The 19061-nt window shown below is 38.6% G+C and overlaps 1 protein-coding gene across 6 annotated transcripts in view; it reads right to left on the bottom strand.

Annotated features, from left to right (window-relative positions):
• The window catches only part of nfixb (nuclear factor I/Xb), a 128523-nt gene extending 110572 nt beyond the window's left edge, over window positions 1–17951 (bottom strand). Inside the window, exons 1-2 of one of the 6 annotated variants that reach the window (XM_058411026.1) lie at window positions 17086–17951; window positions 6566–6649 (exon numbers count right to left, since the gene is read on the bottom strand). In XM_058411026.1, coding sequence (XP_058267009.1) covers window positions 6566–6649; window positions 17086–17088 — 87 coding nt within the window. In that variant the 5' untranslated portion in view covers window positions 17089–17951. Of the gene's footprint in view, window positions 1–3197; window positions 3421–6565; window positions 6650–17085 lie in introns of those variants that run through there. The other 5 variants (XM_058411068.1, XM_058411059.1, XM_058411034.1 and 2 more) reach the window with 5 other exon arrangements.
• Between the last annotated feature and the right edge of the window lie 1110 nt (window positions 17952–19061).

Genomic DNA, 19061 nt, shown 5'->3' with positions numbered 1-19061 from the left:
TGTTAAAACCCGGTCATCTCTGACTTTATTACACAGGCGATCTTTTATTATTATTATTATTATTATTATTATTATTATTAAGCAGACACGCAAAATGCGAAGCCTCTGAAAGTCCACAAGCAGAGCCGTACAGTCGAGAGCGCTTCTGCGGAGAGGAACAGCGTGCACACACACACACACACACACACACACACACACACACTGAAGAAAAGTTTAGTGACAAAATTCTTTCTCGCTTAGTGATGTCTTTAGAAGTGCGTGTGTGCAGCACGTGCGCGCTTGGCCGCCGCTTCTGTTATCAATTACTGTACATAATTAATGGAAAGAGCGCGCGCTCTATAATGCCTTCAGACTGCAACATAGCCGCGTTACATTATAATGATGATGCGTAGTGTTAATGAGGGACGTTTATTCATTCAAGAGACTTTACATAAAGGTGTTTTACACTGCACACAAAAAAAAAACCTTAAGGCTAGAAAATGTTAAAGAAACGAGGGGAGAAAGAAATATTTTTTAAAAAAAATCTTGCATGCACAGCAGTTTTCCCTACATCCTTTAGAAAAGAAAAAAAAAATCTTGGTCCAAGCCAGAAGAAGCCGGAGGCCATTTGGTAATGTTATAATATTGTATATTTATTTTTCCAGTTACATTTCACTCACTAATGCTGTTTCACCTGGAGCGGAGGAACTTAAGGGTTCAATGAAACATAAGCTGGTAAATATGTGGATTTCAGGCACAGGAGATAAATCTGCCCTGATCCGCTTACAGAAACAAAACCCAAGCTAGAAAAACTCCCAAAATGAAACGTGTGCTAAATGCCCAGCCTTTAGAAGGTTTGCCTGAATAAATGCATGATGTAATAAACGTATATGACCTTACGTTTTCTCTTATCTACCTATAGACATGCACGTTTGATTAAACACTAAGACTCTGCAGTCACCTCTTACTGCAAGTGTGCCGATTACCCATTTCAGCTGATCGTGGCCATAAAAAAAGAAATTATTTACTGCTGAATTACACTGTTTCACTCAATTGGTATGCTAACTATTGTTATAAGTATTGGAAATGGAAAACAGACCACAGCCTGCTAACCAAATGAACCGGCTACAGCGGCATGTGAGCAAAACTGTTTTAATAAAACCACTGTAAAATAAGGAAAAAATTACATGTCATATGGACGCAACTGTCCGCCGTGCCATGAATAAACAAGCATGAGTAAAAATGACCTAAATTTGTGCAGTAAATCTTCATAAAACAGTTGCGCATGTGCCGAAAGGCAGCTATTTGTCCCTCATGCTGTGCAGTAAAGAAAAAAAATGCTGCAGCTTCAATAAATGCAAGCAAGGCTGTTAAATACAAGTTCAACCACTTGAGTTAGACAGGAAAAACCCAAGCAGGGTGACTCTGTTATTTCAGGTCAAAACCCAGACAAAGTGTACAAAAGTGTTTAGAAAAGTTGATGAAGGAGAGAGCTCGCGTTCTGCTTGACAGAAAAGAAGACGTTACAAGGAGGTATTTGGATAACTGTGGCATTTCTCAGTAAAACAGACAGTTTGTGGTCTGTCCACGTGTAAACCTCAGCTGTCTTCCCCCCACACACTTGCCTCGAAAATTCACAATCACAACTCTAAACCAGATCATTCTGTATGCTACACGCAGACTAAAACACAATTTGGAATCGGCATTAAAAAAAAAGGGCTGAAAGAAAAGGAAATTACATTTTGGCAGCATTTGTAGAGAACACAGAGCATCACTCATTAATCTGCCGTTAATCTACTGCAATAATAAATATCTTCTAGGTTGCAGATAATTTTGTGTAATGCTCCTTAAGTGCAAGAAATAAACGGTAATGAATTATTAGAGTAGGTAATAAATGATAATAAGTTAAATAATAAGTGAAACATGGTTCTAAATTACAGGGTCAATGAAGCCCATTCATTTGACTAGACCTCTGGGAAGAATTAAATGTTGTTCAAAATAGTAACAATAATATCTATATAGGCCTTACGTGCTATTTTAAAAATAATCAAGTCAATAAACAAGTGCTTAAGCTCAACAATCATTCTAGTATATCTTATATAATGTCTGTGAGAGATTCAATACTTTTCAGCTATCAAATTCATTAATTGACCAAAAAAAAAGTGAAAAATAAAACTGATTGTGTCTCGAGGTAAGCTCAAGAAGGAAACTCAAGCTCAAGGCATCAAAAGCCATAAATAATATAAGCATTTAGAATGAACTTGGCACTTATATAAGGTTAAGCAGAATAAAGAGCACAGTTGTTAGTGTGTATAAATATATATATATATATATATATATATATATATATATATATATATATATATATATATATATATATATGTAATAGAGATGTGCTCCCACATTTTTCCAACTCAAACCATATAACACTTTGTGTTCAGGCGCATTTAAATCTCTTTCATACCCTGTCTAATATTATCTGAGATGTCATCTGAAAGCACTGAAGCATGCAATAGTTTGGATTCAAACAATAGCTGGTCAGTACATGTTATAACAACAAAACTTTTCAAATGCAATATCATATAATATATATATCGTGTGCAAATTAAAAAATAAATAAATAAATAAACCTGTAAGACTGTCCCGTTTACGGAGAGACAGTGTCAGTGACCTTTGGCTTGTCCCAAAAAAAAAAAAAAAAAAAAGCATTGAGTTATCTAAGTAAGGGACTGAAGATCCAACACATTTACATCAAAACTGATCTGCGATCTGCCCAAGCGCGTGGCGTTTTCCCTTATTAAAGCCTTTTTTTCTCCCTGAAGTTAAACCCTAAAAACATTTTTTTGCTGTAACTTTAAAGCCTAGCACTACTCTCGCTCTTCCTCATCCTCCTCTTCTTCTTCCCTCCTTTTTTAAATATGAAATAGAATCGAGCGACGCGCCATTTTCTCTCGCAACCATGCTGCAGCGAAACGCCTACAAAAAAAAAAAAGTTATTAAAGTGTTATTAAGAAGTGTGAAACGAATCGGCTGAACCGAGTCAGTGCACAAACGACACACGAGCTCGCGCGCGATCATAATAAGAAAAAATAAGAAAATCGCAAAAGGTACGAAGGGCAGACACTGGACTGGAGGAAATAATAAAAATAATAATAATAATAAAAAAAGGAATCAACAGAAAGCAAGACAATTAAAATAAAAGTGAGCATGGTGTTTACCTGTGTTAAGCAGTACGGGGAGTACATGGTTATTGCGTTAGAGAGTGAAATCGCGGAGCTTATTGCAGACGGAAGGCAGTCGGCGGTCGCTGCATTGCAAGTTCGCCGCGCTGCCTCGCTCCCTCCACGCCGCACTGCTACAAACCCCGCCTAGGCGACTCAAAGTGAAAGCTACACACACACACACCACGCACATACACATACACACACACACACACACCACGCGCACACACTAAAGTTTGGAAGAGACGGAACTTTTTCCTCTCCCTCCCTCCTTCCCTGCCTCCGCTGACTTCCTCTCTCCTTTTCTCTCTCTCTCTCTCTCTCTCTCTCTCTCGCTCTCTCTACCCCATGATTTCCTTCAGCACACGGTTAAATTCAAGGTCGCGTTGGAATTTATGAGACTTTATAAAGATACCTTGGTGAAGGTTTGGTATAAATCACGAGACATGATCGAGTTAAAATCGACAAGTTGAAAGTGACAACCGAGTCTGCTTTCATATCAGCAGCTCGTCTATTCTGCAGCCTCTTTAACACAAATCCCCAGTACGGACATAATCTATTATTAATATTCAGATAGTTGACGTATTACTTAAATATGCGTAGTGAGTATTTGTTGGAGGTACAGAGGGTGTTATTCCTTAAGTTTCCACTTGTTTGTAATGTTTGGATTAAGCCCATTCAATTCAAGTGACCACAGGATTATAATTACGCAAAATCTATCTATCTATCTATCTATCTATCTATCTATCTATCTATCTATCTATCTATATGATCTAATATATATATATATATATATATATATATATATATATATATATATATATATATATATATATATATATATATATATGCACGTGTGTGTCTGTGTTTGCAGCTATATAGAGAACCATGACATCTCATCATTTATCACTTTCAAGAAGACAGTGTTGTCCAAAATTATGTGTCAATTAATATCAGGCCCTCTTGTTTGTCATAAAATCTGGAAGAAAAAAGTGCAAAACTGGTCAGTATGTTAAGTGTTAAATCACGCGCCAGTCATATTGTAGACTGCAATTTAATTTCACATGGATTTCAATTAATTTTTTTTGCATGGTTAGTTTCATGCAAGTATGGGAAAGGAGGTCCGTGCTATATGTTTGAGAGTGTAAGCGTAATTCTTAATAACAGTAGAGTTTTTGGCCTTACTGTATTAGAAAGTAATACCATATGAATTAATTTAAATATCTGTTATATAAAAATTCAGTATATAATTCATATCTGTGTATAATACCTAGTAAAAACGTGTTGACAAAAGGCCAAGCAGAACGGAAAGAATCCCACTTTGCAAATGAGATTTAAGAAGTCAGCAGGTATATACAATTGAAAATTATAGTTAAAAAAAGTCATGAGACAATGAAAAACCCAAAACACATCAGGTGTACACAGGCAAACTCGCCTAATAACAGTATTGTGAGTGTTTCTAAAATCCTAAACTGCTTGTTGTGCCATGCAATACACATTAAAACAGGCAGTAAAGGGGAAAGAAAGCGAAGCTGTGGAGGCTGCGCTTGGGTGGGGAGGCTTGGTGGGGGTGAAGTCATTGTGGGGAAGCAGAGCTGAAGTTTGGAACTGACAGCCGAGGCCTCGGGATTTATGAGGCCTGCTGCCTGCACAGCACCACCACAAGCCACTGCAGGGGAAACAACCAGCAAAGCCAGCGCTGTGTGGCCATTTACCGCACACAGCCAAAGGAGAGAGGGAACGATGGAGGGAGCAGTCGGTCAACAGCAGAAGAAAGAGTGAGAGGGTGTGTGAGTGTGTTTTGTGTGTGGCATGGGTTAGGTCAAACCACATCAGCTGTAGATAGTGTTCTTGATTGAAAGTCGGTATTGGTGTGTGGTCACTGGCAACACCAGTGACCATGCTTGACCCTTGAGATTGCGCATATAAGTGGCCCTAAATAGGGCATATGTTCTATTGCGGATAACCATCTCAAAGCATTGAGATGTTCTGAACACACTAGAGACCGTGGGAGAATATTATTTCTTTTGCCACTTCTAAACAACGAAGCATTTTTTGTGGTAAAAGACAAAACCTGGCGAAGGGAGATTAAGTAAGGAGATTTTCCTACATTTCACCCAACACTTAAGAGCGCTCATGTAGCATCACTCCCTAAATGAGCCCGATGTTTAGCGGTCAGAGAAAATGAAACACTCGTTTACTAACACATGGCAAAACCATATGCTGGGCCTCGATTAGGAGCAGTCAGCCATCTTTCTTACGAGGCAAAAATGCACACGTTGTTGTGCATTAAACTGTGATTGCTCAGCAGTTATGTGCATGTTGCAGCCAGCATCTGCAAGGTGTTACATTTACTGAATTACAGTTAAACCCTGCATGTTAAATCTTAGGATAAATCTTGCACGCTATACTTAAAAAGCTGCTGGTGATCTGTGAATAATGAGTCAATCATTATAGAGGCTTTTCATTACATGAGCTTGCTGAAAAAAAATGTGATAGAAGTGTGATATAGTGCACAGCTCGGAAGACGGACGATAAAATTTGCTCTATAATTGCAGTATTCAAACTTATTTTCACAGGTTTTCTTAGACTGTCAGCAAACCCATGGATAACTCTTGATATCCAATATGGCTTTTAAATGCCCCGCCTCTTCCCATTGTTCCCACCAATCATGATTTCCTATTTTCCCTCCGTTTTCAGCTAGTCTCTGCACCCCGAGACATTCGATACGATGGAGCAAGCCAGATTTTCTTTGAGAAACTTGGCAAAAGCTGCCTGCTGGAAACAAAAAGAAACAAAGAGTAGAAAACCAGCTCCCAGCTCATTAACAATCTCATTTTCAGTCATCCACAGACTCCTAGCACCGTCCCTTCTTCCCTCCATCTCTTTATACCATCCTTCTATTTTTATGGCCATTTTATTTTACTCTCATTGCTGTAAATCCAAATGAGCTTGCAGGGCGGAATTTTTAAAAGCTACGCGCTGTTTTTTTCAGCTGTATGTAGTAGTTTTAAGAACCCCCTCGCCTCTCATTCCCTCCCCTCTCTCACTGTGGGCTTCTCATTTTATACAAGTGCGCTGCACATTATCGTTATAATTTTCATTCCCACGAGAGAGCAGGGCTTCGGCAGAGTTGTAAGGTTTCTTTTTTCCCCCCCAAAAGTGAGTGTGGAAATAATGACGGTAATGGCTTGCAGCTGAGGAGAGCTGTGAATGACATTATGATTGTGGCGCAATTAACAAGAGTATAAAAGTGCACTGTCCGTCACTGTAATTACGGCTGACACAAATAACAAATCAATAATAACAACAATAGGGATAATAAGAATTGCAGTAACAGGGAAAATAGTAATAATGAGGCATACCCGGTAGGAATCAGACACAACAAAGCATTCCGGCATCCCAGGACCTCTGGACGGGTCTTCATTCACCAGAAATGTTTCGGTAGCCTGAAATGAAAAAAAAAAAAGAAGCCAAATATCATCATTACAACGCTGTCATTATAGCATATTATCTTGAATATTGTTTTAATTCCAAAGAAATTTGACGGAAAAAAAGTTGAAGTTAAGCAAAATTTAACAGCATTTTATTCTACAGTTATTTTACAGTCACCAACGAAGACACTTCCTGCATTAATTCTGCGCATTTAAACAGCCACCATGAATAGAACCACCCATTTAACAAGACATCACACTGCAAGCGGGCTTTGTGCTCTACAGCCCAGGTGCTTTGTGCGTTTCTTTGCATGTCTGTCTCAGTTTGTTTCGCAACAGCCCCTCAATACCACCACACTCAGCCAGAGCAGAGATCCCGACTGGTCCCGGTCCACACCTGCTGACTTTCCAGTATGTCTGTGACTTATTGGGCACCCCAGCACTCACACAGCGGGCCCTTTCTTCCTAATCGACCGTCAAGGTGGTTTGTTTTCCCTGAGTGTTGATCCCATTCATGCCAGTTCATTTGTATGCTGGGGAAGATCCTTGCTGGGACCAAGGGCTGAATACGCTCCCCATTCCCATTTCAGCCATTAGTGGAATCATGTTAAATCACACAGAAAAGCATGGAATAAAGCCACGACCAGGATATATGTTGTGTCAGTGAGGCGCACCGAGTCTCAGGATTTGCCCAGTGAATTATACTGTTATATGATCAGTGTGGATAGCAGGAAAGTTGTCCCACATAAGTACACAGAATTGAGTGTAAGAGCACACCCATACTTATTTCATTATACAAATCTCTGACGAAACTCAGCTTTAATCTGAGGCCATAAAATCACTGAACTTAACCAATCAAATGTGCATCAAAGTTGAAGGTACACATATAGAAATGTTTAGTGCTCAGGCATAAATAGACGTAGCATTAAAATAACAGACATGCGCGCACACACATACACACACACGCGCACACACACAGCACTATAATAAGTCCCAGACACTGGCTAACCAAGCTGTGGCTGCAACACAAGCTATTCATATCCACAGCAATGAGCGGTTACAGGCACTTTCCCTTTCACTCTCTCAGGCCTCTACGGAGCTATGAATGTCTAAATATGCATTCAAAGGCAAACTGATTAAACTGCACTCGTACATTATAACGCTCAAGTACTTCTCATCTACACAATAGAGCATTATTCAGAAATTAGGATGTATCCATACAACACTGTCATTTTCTTTCTTTCTAACTCGGTTATGTCTAATAGACTGAGAAATGCAGAGGACAAGGAGTAGATCTATTTCTATGAAATAATTCTATAAGCACAAACAAGAAAACAACCTCATCCTATCATTACCCTATCATCAGGTACTCCCCTCTGTGCAGTGATGGTGATTGATATCAGTTATGAGTGTTATGAGTTCATTTTGATGCTCTACAGTGAATAAGACACTAAACCACCAATGGTTGAGACACAATGGATATAAAATTAATAATGAAAAGACAGTTAAGTAAACAATTTTTTAATTAAAAAAGTTTTTAATATATTAAATATCCACAATTTGTAAACAATTTAATGAAGAATGCTGGAAAGTATTTTATTAGATAAAAGAAATAAGGGCTAGATAAAGACAAGATTACTAGCTAAATGTAAATATCCAAAAAATATGACGTACCCCATGACTGTCCACATGCAGTTGGATATAAGCAGGGGACAATAAAATGAGTTTGATTAGCCAGGAATACTGTTGTTATTATTAGCTAGATGTTTGATTGCATGGCTAGCTACAGCTAAGCACAGCTAGGCACAGGTAGATCAGTGTATTAAGAGATTATGAGTAGCTCTAAGGTGAACAAAACAAAGCAAAACTTACAGTACTCAAAAAAAGTAAAATATAAAAGTGCTGGTACTCCATACAGATGAGTACTTTTAACTTCAGACGATGCTGATAAGTAGTAAATTTTAACATGATTAATCAATACTGAGAACCCATCTGAACCCAAAGAACCTTCTAAAATATTAATGAAGACAACTAAATTGTTTAGACCACACAATGTCATAATTAAAAATACCTACCAGCTGCCATGCCAATGTCATTGTCCACTACATGTTTAAAGTCTTTTGATGCACAACACAGTTATTACACAAATACTTATTTGAACATAACATTAGTCCACACCTATGTGCCAAATTATTACGCTACCACTTACTATGCTCAAGTCATGAAAGCTGCTGCAGCACCTTCATCACTGACAACAATCTGATCTCCTTCTTATTTATATCCATATAACATCAACAATCACTAATTCACTGTGGTCTTCTTGTGTACCAACACTGCGATTTCACACATTGCATAAGCATTACATAAATATTTAACACTAGGGAGGGATTTATTTAAGAAGGTGACCAAAGTGTTTATAAAGTCGATGGCTTGGTCTATTGTCTGGTGCTTTGTGTATTTTAGTAAGGAAAAGAATACTCTAGTTCTAATTATGGGTTGATTGTTGCTTACCTCAGAAGTTATTATCGTTGTTTTTACGGGCTGCACGTTATGAAGCATCTGTTATCTTAACTTTTGTTTTTAACTGCAAATATTTCTTACATGAGCATGGAACTGAATGTGTTTTCTGTCAGTGTTTTCAAACTAAAGATAAGCATTTTACACGGTTATAGTGTACTAGGATGTACTAGGCATATTCCTACATACGCATTTCTATCTATAAGCATCATGAATCGTGAAAAATAAACCATACCTGATGTAACCATACCCAAGATCTACCCATACTGATGATGATGATGACTATTCTTATTCTTATTATTATCTCTCTCCTTATGTTCATGTAAATACAGTCACCTAAATCATCTTAAGTCAGCTCATGAGAACTGTTATAAGCCTCTAACTTCTCTTTTGAATACCCTTCAAGATATTGACTGGGAATATACAGGATAACTACTTTATCCTGGATATGCAACGGCAGCAGCAGACCACATTGGGTTTCACTCCTGTCAGCCAAGAGCAAGAATCTGTGGCTACAGTGGACACAGGATCATCAAAACTGGACAGCTGAAACCTGGAAAAAGACCAGGTGATATGTAATGCAACCTGATGTTAACTTCCGTTGTAGCGCATCTGCCTCTGGGTTCATCATGTTGTGTATTCTGAGATGCTTACCACAGTTATAAATAAAAGTTATTTACTGTAATTACAGCTTTTAGTTCAGTTACATAGCTTTTTATGTCAGCTGAAATCTGCCAATTCTCCTCTCTCATCAACAAGAAGTTTCGGTCCAGAGAACCACAGCTTTGAGGATGTTTTTAGTTTTTTACACCATTCAGTGTTAACTTTAGAGACTGTTGTGTTTGAAAATCCCAGAAGATAAGCTGTAACCCCACCCAACCCAAATGGCACCAACAACAATAGCATGGTCAGACTTTTTTTTTTTTACTCAGGTGTTCCTAATGTAGTGGCCAGAGAACAGTTTCTGTGTCTGTTTTTCCAGCCTTCACACATTATAAAGGGCATCATTTGTTTGAGCCTCTGCTGATTGTTTGATGTTGTTCCCTGTAGTACTGTCCTGCTTTTCCCCTTCTGTACGTTTTTATGGAGGATTGTATCAATTATATATCGCAGTCTATTTTGTTATAGATATATACTGGCCAATCATTACAGCCTGAGCAAAACAGCCTATATAAATTTAGCATGTTATGACTAAAATGATGCATTCAAACTGCTAAACAAGTATTCATATCGACAACTACGTCAACGTCCTAGTGATTCAAACTGGGATCTTACAGTAAATGTGAACTAAAAATCCACTGAACTGTTACGAATTAGTGATCATTCTCTTACTTCAGAATATTTTCACACACATCGATTCGTGTTAAACTATATGGATGTGGTTTATAGAGAGGCCTACTTGGCACTTAGTCATGGCACTGAATAAATCACAAATCTGTTCATAATTTCTTTACTACATCGGTCTTGCTACACACACGACAGCCCTTGAGAATGAAATACAACAAAATGCTCCCTTTTCTTGTGAACATCTTCAACTTCAACGTCGCCATTGAGTCGAAAACAATCAGCACCACTGTGGTCCTCTTTCGCTTTTTTGCATATTTGGAGAGGTTGACTGGGAATCCACAGGAAACCTTATGCACCCATTAACTCTCTCCAGACTTAACAGGTAATATGGCAAATACATCAAAGGCGAAGGGAGGGGGGCGAACTTGTTTATTAAAAACGGTGGAGTTGGGGGGGATATATGAAAGGAGAAACGCATGCTGTGTGAACATTTGCCAGGGCCACTTCAGGGAAAAATGCTGGAAAAATGTGATATTTCATACCTACATCTCTGGAGGAGAGGGCAAAAGGAAAATGAAAGGGAGTGCGGGATATAATAGCAAAAGAAAGGGGGAGGTGTCGGTGGGAGACTGCTTATTGTTTGTTGGCAAGGCTGTTGAAGCTGGGAATGCTGTTACAATTGCCTTCTGTATAAGCATTGTGGTCTATATTGGCAGTAATTTCCGATCATGAAGTATTATGCACAATAAAAATTGCACTGGATATCCAAAAGCTTTCACGGAACACTATGGAAGCCGGAGTTACTGGAAGACTGACAAGGCAATTGACTGGGATATAGACTTAGTACAGTTGTTGGGAGGTTATCATGAACTCATGTGCGGACAGAAATCGGTATGTTACCCAAAACAGTATAGTTCTCAAGTCAAAAGAGAAGAAGATGAGAAATGGATGAAAATTGAAGCAATTCCAAAATGAAGAAGATTAGCCACTGGTGGAAGACATTTCTTTCTCAAAAGAGTGACACATCAATTGGCCCAAGAAGAGAGAGAGAGAGAGAGAGAGAGAGAGAGAGAGAGAGAGCAGAAAGAAGATGCGAGTGCTATAAAAACTCAAGTGTTTGAAACTTCTTGAAAAAAACTTAATCAAACTCTTTGTTACCCCCATCGCGCCTCACATAGTCTTCTATATTTCTATAGCAACTCTGAGTCATATTTCCCAGTATCTAGGTCTTTGGATACTTTGTATAGTATCCTCGATCCAGGCTATGATCTCTGACAATGATCTAGGAAATGTCTGAATACAATTTTGCGAAAGGAGCCACATCACTAACCAGAGCCTTCCACGTAACAGAAAACTACGCCAAACACAGTTGATCCAGTGCAGCGTTGGCAAATCAAGGGATATTACAAGTATAATGGAACTCCTGGAAGTTTGCCAACTTATCTCTTCAGTACATCACATTTTTGAGCATCCTGAAGAAAGTTCAATCCCATAGCATCTAACAAATATGATCCTTTTTGACTGGTGGCAAAAACTCTGAACTAATGTGACACCTGTTTTGCATTAGATGTGGAAAGAATAAACATATTTACGCAGTATGGCCAAAAATTTATGGACACTTGGGTTTTTTGGGTTTTTTGAACATCCTGTTACAGATGTAGTTCCCATTTTGCTGTTAAAATAAACTCCACTTTTCTGGGAAGGCTTTCCACTAGATTTTGGAGCGTGCCTATTCAGCCACAAGTGTGAATAGTTAAGAAAAGCACCGTGGAGAGACGAGGCCTGGGACAGAATACACGTTCCAGTACATTTCAAAGTTGTTCAGTGGAGTTAAGGTGAGGGATCTGTTCAGACCACTTGAGTTTTTCTACGTATACACAGACAAAACATGTTTTCATAAACCGGCATTATCATGCTGTTATGTTTTGGCCCCTTTGTTCCAGTTAAGGGATATTTTTAGGGAAATGCTACCAGATATAGACATTCAAGACAATTGTTTGCTTCCGATTTTGGGGCAACAGTTTGGCGAAGCCCTCAAATGATGCCATCCTCTGGTGTCCACAAACTTTTGTTGAAAAATCTGTCTTCATTTTTTAAACATTTTTAACCTTACCCCTTTTTGAGCTATTGTCTCTACTCCTTTATCTAGCTGCCTTCATTTAAATAATTGACACAAATGCATGTGATACACTGCAACAAACAGTCTTATGGCTGTGAATATTCATGTTTAAAAAAATAGAGTCACTGAACTACAGCTAATTTTCATACATTTCTCAGCTCTGTAACAGTATTTGGGAAATACTTGTATGGTTCCGCATTCAGAACCCAGTCCACCAGGTGATGACCCCTGGGTCATATTTTATTGTCAGGGACTCATATTTTACTTTCAGACCCAGGACTTCATACCATGCATTGTCTTAGCCAAAATATATCCAACATGTCAGCTCTGCTTCATGTCCCTGTCTTGCTCACAGGTCTCCTCTTTGTGCTGTATAACTTAAAAGCATGTGCTCAACCAACATCGTTCACATGCCCTGCTCCTTCTCTCAGACCCTGTGTCAGTAAAAATCTGTTTCCTCCCTTTCCTCAACACTTCTATTCATTCTCCAGTGTTTGTCAAAGTCTTTATCCAAAATCATTTACCGGCTTGTTCACTTCCTCTGTCTCAAATGTAAGTTTCACTGTCCTTGTGTCAGCTATTGATACTAGCTCTAAACCTATACACTTCTGCAGTAATTATATTATATTTGCTATTTTAGTAATTCTCAGTCATTGGTCACTATTGATACAATAACTGACAGAGAGGAGGCATAATTTGGTAATCTCTAATGAGACTTGGACATGAAGGACTACTTAAAGAGTGGACAAAATGTGAAAGAGGCTGCATTCAAAGAATTTAACAATAAAAATGATAGACAGTAATATATAATTGCCTTCAAAATCAGACAGCAAAGCATTCACACCATATTGCATTACACAATATTTGATGTGTACAAGTAGCAGACACATCAGAAAGTCATAAAGAGTTTCCATTCCCATCACCCGTGTCAGTCTGAATGCTCTCAAGCAACATTATCAGAATGCTATGGTCATTTGAAGAAGATCTAGACTGTGGCAAATGATATATATATTCTAAGCTTTTGACCCCTAATTTGCATTTAAAGTCATATTCTTCTTTATTAAATAACAACAAACTAACTGCCATGTCTTCTAATGGCCAGAAGGATCCACATATTTTTAAGCAGTCTTCACCCTTTTTAAACCCTGGGTTTAAAATCATTTTTATTTATTAAGTTGCCACTGCACTGGCTGGCATATAGACACAAGTTTGCTTTAAAATGAGATTAGGACTAATTCACTGTTTATCAATGTTGTAGACCTGTAATGACATTATAGCAAACAAACCTAGCACAAGAATTATTGAGAAAACTGCAGGGTTACTAATTTAAACTGCATCATTCCTTCCCTTGCATAAACAGTTGAATCAAAACAGTTCTTGTTTCATAAAGTTTGTGAATCTCAGGAAACTTCAGAGCTCTATACAGGAACTTCAATCCACCTGCACATTTCCTCACATTGGGCTAAGCATTCCTTTACAATGACACCAGGAGAAACCGTTCCCTTCAGTCACTCTAATTAATCCTATGTGAAAACACAATGACGGAAATGTCCCATGACGGCAATGTCCCATAGGGAGTATTCCAGTGATGTATTTAATCTTTGATCTGTTAGTCTATGGTCAACGCCAGTTCATTGCCTTTGCTAAGCTTCATTGCCCTGTCCAGCTTTCATCCAGTGAACCTAAAACCATGCGAAAGGACCCATTTGTAAATCTTACTAATTGATGTCAGGCAAAGAACTAATAGCCTTAAACTTTTATGAGTTTTGCTCCTGAACCATCCCATCCAGTCAGAAATGTGAAGATGTTCTTTCTGCAAAAATCAGTTGCGGATCATTTTGCAAAATTGGAGGATGTGGAACTCTTCGTCTTGAACTGGTGTTTTGGTAAAGAGCAGCACACCATCAAGTATCTCTTCACTAAAAAAACAGTCTCTTGCTCTCTTCCTTTCTCCATGAGTCAAGTCGGTTATAATCACAGCAGTGTTTCACCAAACATACCAAACTTTTCCTACTTCAAAAATTAGAACCAAAATTGGGATCAACCCCTCACCGGAGGTAAAAATGTAACAAGATCCTATTATACTTAATTCATCCACGTTAAGCAGAGGATACTGACCATTTGTCTAGTGGAAGACAAGTCTTAACTTGCCTGAAGTGACTTGCTATACCTGCATCCTGTATCATTTCTATGATGGCCCATCTGTATCGTTTCAAATAAATGTCATTTCTAAATGTTGTCATAAAATGTAATGGATTCAAACGTGATTTCTTTGTGGGTCTGCATTTAATTATTTTGAAGTTCTATGGAAAGAAATATCCCACTTCATATTTTCAAATTTCACTTGAACTTGCTGTGAAGTCTAACCATTTCAACTGAAATTCTCTCTCATGACTGAAAGTTAACAACTTTTGCCCAACCCTGATATGTTATCACAAGGGAACATGCTTCTGGTAAAGACAGAAATATTGGAAAACTTTTTTTTATTTTATTTTATTTTATTATCAGAGGAAATGACAACACTCCCCAAACCCAATACTTCAAAATGGATTAAGTTACACTGTACAGCAAAGCATCTCAGATTCATCATTTTAAATGCAAATAGCCATCTTTATATTTCTGTAGCAACCACATATTAAAGGCAAAAAATAAGCAAACTGTTTTAAGATCACACATCCGTAGACGAGATGCAAATTAAGTGCAAGACTGTTTGATGAAAATATATATTGTGATGCCAACTCTAGGTTCATTCTGACATGTATCCAGTACTACAATAGTCTTAAGCTGTCTGCTTTGAACTATCAAAAGTTTTCAGCTTTGATTGTTGTTTGAAAACAAGTAATTAAAGGCAGCTCTGTCCCTGTTTTTTGTTTTTTAAATGTTAATCCCAAGTGGAGCCAAATACTGAATATACTCCCTCACTTCCTTTAAGATCGTCCTATTTGGCCAGGTGCCATTTATAAAAGCAAGTAAACAATTAATTATCCATATTAATGTGCCGATATATTGGCCCATCTGGAGGTCCTCTGCAGCTTCAAGGTTATATTTCAAAAGTAAACACAGTCGAATGTGGGCGATGCAATCACTCCTCACATTTCCAGACAGATCTGGAGCCAAATGACACATAGTCAGTTCAAAATCATTAGGATTTAAAGACACTGAAGTACTGGCATGTACACTTCAGCTTTTGTTTTCAGTGATAATAAATAGTGGGAATAATTCATACGGTTCGAACAGATTGAATTGTTAATAATGAGCACAGTTCCAAAAAACAACATTTTTTTTTTTTTTAATAGGTCCTGGGTCTGCTCAGTGACCTTCAAAAGCTGGAGACCTCTTCAGATATTCCACTAGGGAGGAAGTCATTTTGCTGAAGGAGTCTGAGGAAGCGTATAAATAATCAATTCACCGAGGTGCTCTTTTCTTTTCTTTTCTTTTTTTTTTGCACAAATATTTGCAATAATTCCATCAGCAGAAATGAACTTACAGTGCAGCCAACATCCTACGTTTAATGGTCTTGTTGGCATCTTTACACTAGTTCCAATGAACCAGTCTATGATTTTTCATGATAACCATTTCCCCCACAACAAACAGCTTGGGGGTGATTAATAGAACAAGAAATAGCATTTTTTTTTAACAGCTGCAGAATATTGACAATGACACTGCAGGCACGTGACACGCAGATATGCTCGATCCGAATAGTCGAACGGTGTTTCAGTAATAATAATTAAAAGAAAAAACGCGCAAGCAGTCGAAATACAGCGCGGGCCTTTCAACTACGGCAGCCTGCAAGTGACATACGCGGCACTGCGGGAGCGTTTCAAATAATGACAGGACACAAGTGCATGTGGCAGATGAGTCCATATGATAGAGGTCAAATAGCCTAAAACAAGAAATGTTTCACAATTCATGTAGCCATAGTGTGATGAAATGACCAGGCTGGAACAAGTCTGTGATTTTATGATGCTCCTAGTCTTTTAGAGCCTCTGTTTTTAAACCATCTGATCTTGGTTAACAGCTCGAACTAAACAAACAAGACCACAAATGGATCAAGTAAAATACCACAGTGTAAGCTGTTTTCCCTGGTGGTTAGACAAGTCTTCAATGACAACTTGGGGTGCTGTGCAGTTTACTTTGTAGATAAACTTATTATTACCAAAGCCCAGGCATGCCAAGCCACTGACAGCGCGCTCTTTTGAACTGCCAGCTCTCCTGCACACATTCAGATGACTCACGCGCGCTCTAGTCGCACATCTGACCACTTTAAACCCGGAGTGAGAAAGTATTTTCTTCTAAACAAAAATAGACTAATCGTTGTGTAAATAAACACGATCGCGCGGCATTAACCAAGTCAACATCAAACACAGCCCAATTTGCATTTAAAAACAAACTATATTCATTCAGTTTGTAATGCAAGAGGAATATTATTTGAGAATTGCGCGGTCACTTCGCCTGATTCTGCATTACGGAGTCAAAACTTTGAAAAGATGAATAAAGAGAACAAAGTGTTAATTTACACAGCACGTACCATTGTGGAGCGGGGAATAGTGCCAACAGTCTCAAAGACCCATTTTCCTCCTTCAGACAAAAAAAAGTTTCCAAAAAAAGTGTGGGAGAGGGAGCGCGAGCGGCTCGGTTTCTTCGGATGATACCGGAAGCGAAAGCAGCGTTATTGCGGGACGGCCTGGGGGGCACCGAACATTTTAAAACTAAAGTATCACTTGATCATGCGATCTCCGGTTGAAGAATGGGGATTTATGGGAATTTATCCGAGCCAGTGTTTTTTTTTTTTTTTTGGTCTCGTTCCTGTTCCCTGACGTTTATGTTACTTTGTCTCAAAGCGGCGAGGTAAGTCCGTGTCCGTTCCGTGGGGCGAACACCGAGCCACAACTTTCTGCTTTGAGTCGATTACAAAAAAAAAAATCTGTCGCTCTCTGCCAGACTTCATCCGTTATCAGCGCTCGATCTCCATCCCTTTTTTCGCCGGACACTTCTCTCAGTTCCCTCCTCTTCCTTTTGAATTCGCCGCACGGATGATGAAAAGTCACAGAGAGAGAGAGAGAAAGAGAGAGAGAGAAGCGGTGAATTTCGGGCGCGGCGGCTGAGCAGAAATCACGGCGCGCGCGACGCGCAACACAGTCGCACTTTTTTAACGGCGCGTTACGGCGCTGACGCTCTGACGCTGATCCGCTCGCAAACAAATTCAGTGAAATATATCGCAATAAGAATGAGTGCGGTTGCCAAAAAAAAGAGCCCAACAACAACAACAAAATAACGTGATACCCGGTGCAACGGTGATGGCGGACGGAGACGCACAGGAGCTGGTGAATTATTAATAACCGAGAGCGGCTTCGCAGTCTGTCGCGTTCCGCGCGTGAGCCGATCGACAGCTGGGGGGTTTAGGGGAATTAAATACGGGCTCGGAGTGAAGCATGGAGGGCAGGGGATTACCATTCACCGGCAATGGCAAGCACAACGAGAGCGAGAGGGGGGGTGAAGAGAGAGAGAGAGAGGAAAAAGAGAGAGGGGGGCAAAGAGATGTGTGTGTAGCTAATGCGATGTACGGAGTTTAGTTTATGACAAAGATATTAAACTCCAGGAAGTATGGATAGGTTAATGCATATACATGTCATAACCTCGACATATCGGCGCATATCACCTTGATCACCTTTTGCCTCACGAATGATTTAAAAATGCCATCAGTGGACCAAACGGTGGTCATGATCATGAGTCCAAAGCCCTAAAAGTGGACTTAAAGAGGAGTAGCGTTCTTGTGCATAACGAAAAGTATACCCAGAGTTTGCACGGGTCAGAGGAAGCTGCCTTTTTAAATACATTTTTCTGCAGAGTATTAAGTATATATAGAGATATATATTATACCAAATAAATATTATTTTATTTATTTATATTTTTAGATTTCGTCAACATTTAAAAAAGGTGTAGAAAAGTAGTGAAATATGATTAATGGACGCAGCATTTGCTTTAAGATCAGTGTCCAGTAAAGTATGCAGTGCATGCTGGAAATATGCTTAACGCAGAAAACCTACTAAAATAAATATTTTAAAAACTATACCAAGAAGAAGGGGGAAAAAAAGAAAAAAGAAAAAGTGCAGCCAGTATTTCAAATAAAATACTGAATACTGAATGAATTAATGAAAACAATACTGAATGAATTAATAAATAGGATACAGCAATGAGCTACCTTCCATTACCGGAGACATGTTTATTAATTAATTAATCAATATAATTTAAATTAAAACTCAGACTAAATAGTTGTTCAGTGACTGTGGAAGCAATACTTGGAAAAAGAAAATAATAAAGACCATTTAAAAGGTTCAGCATTGTATAAACCCCAAACAAACCTGCTTAAATTCGGCACAGTTTTATAGTCTATTAATCAAGATAATAAATGTGTGAAACTCTTAACAAACTAATATACACGAAGCTAATTTATAAACCTTTCACTTAGACTTTATTCTTAATAATTATCTAGCTCCATTAGGC

The sequence above is a fragment of the Hemibagrus wyckioides genome, linkage group LG02, assembly GCF_019097595.1.
Source record: "Hemibagrus wyckioides isolate EC202008001 linkage group LG02, SWU_Hwy_1.0, whole genome shotgun sequence".
NCBI classification, from domain to species: Eukaryota; Metazoa; Chordata; class Actinopteri; order Siluriformes; family Bagridae; genus Hemibagrus; species Hemibagrus wyckioides.
The sequence above is the reverse complement of the archived record's forward strand: the minus strand, read 5'-3'. Positions and strand labels throughout refer to the sequence as shown.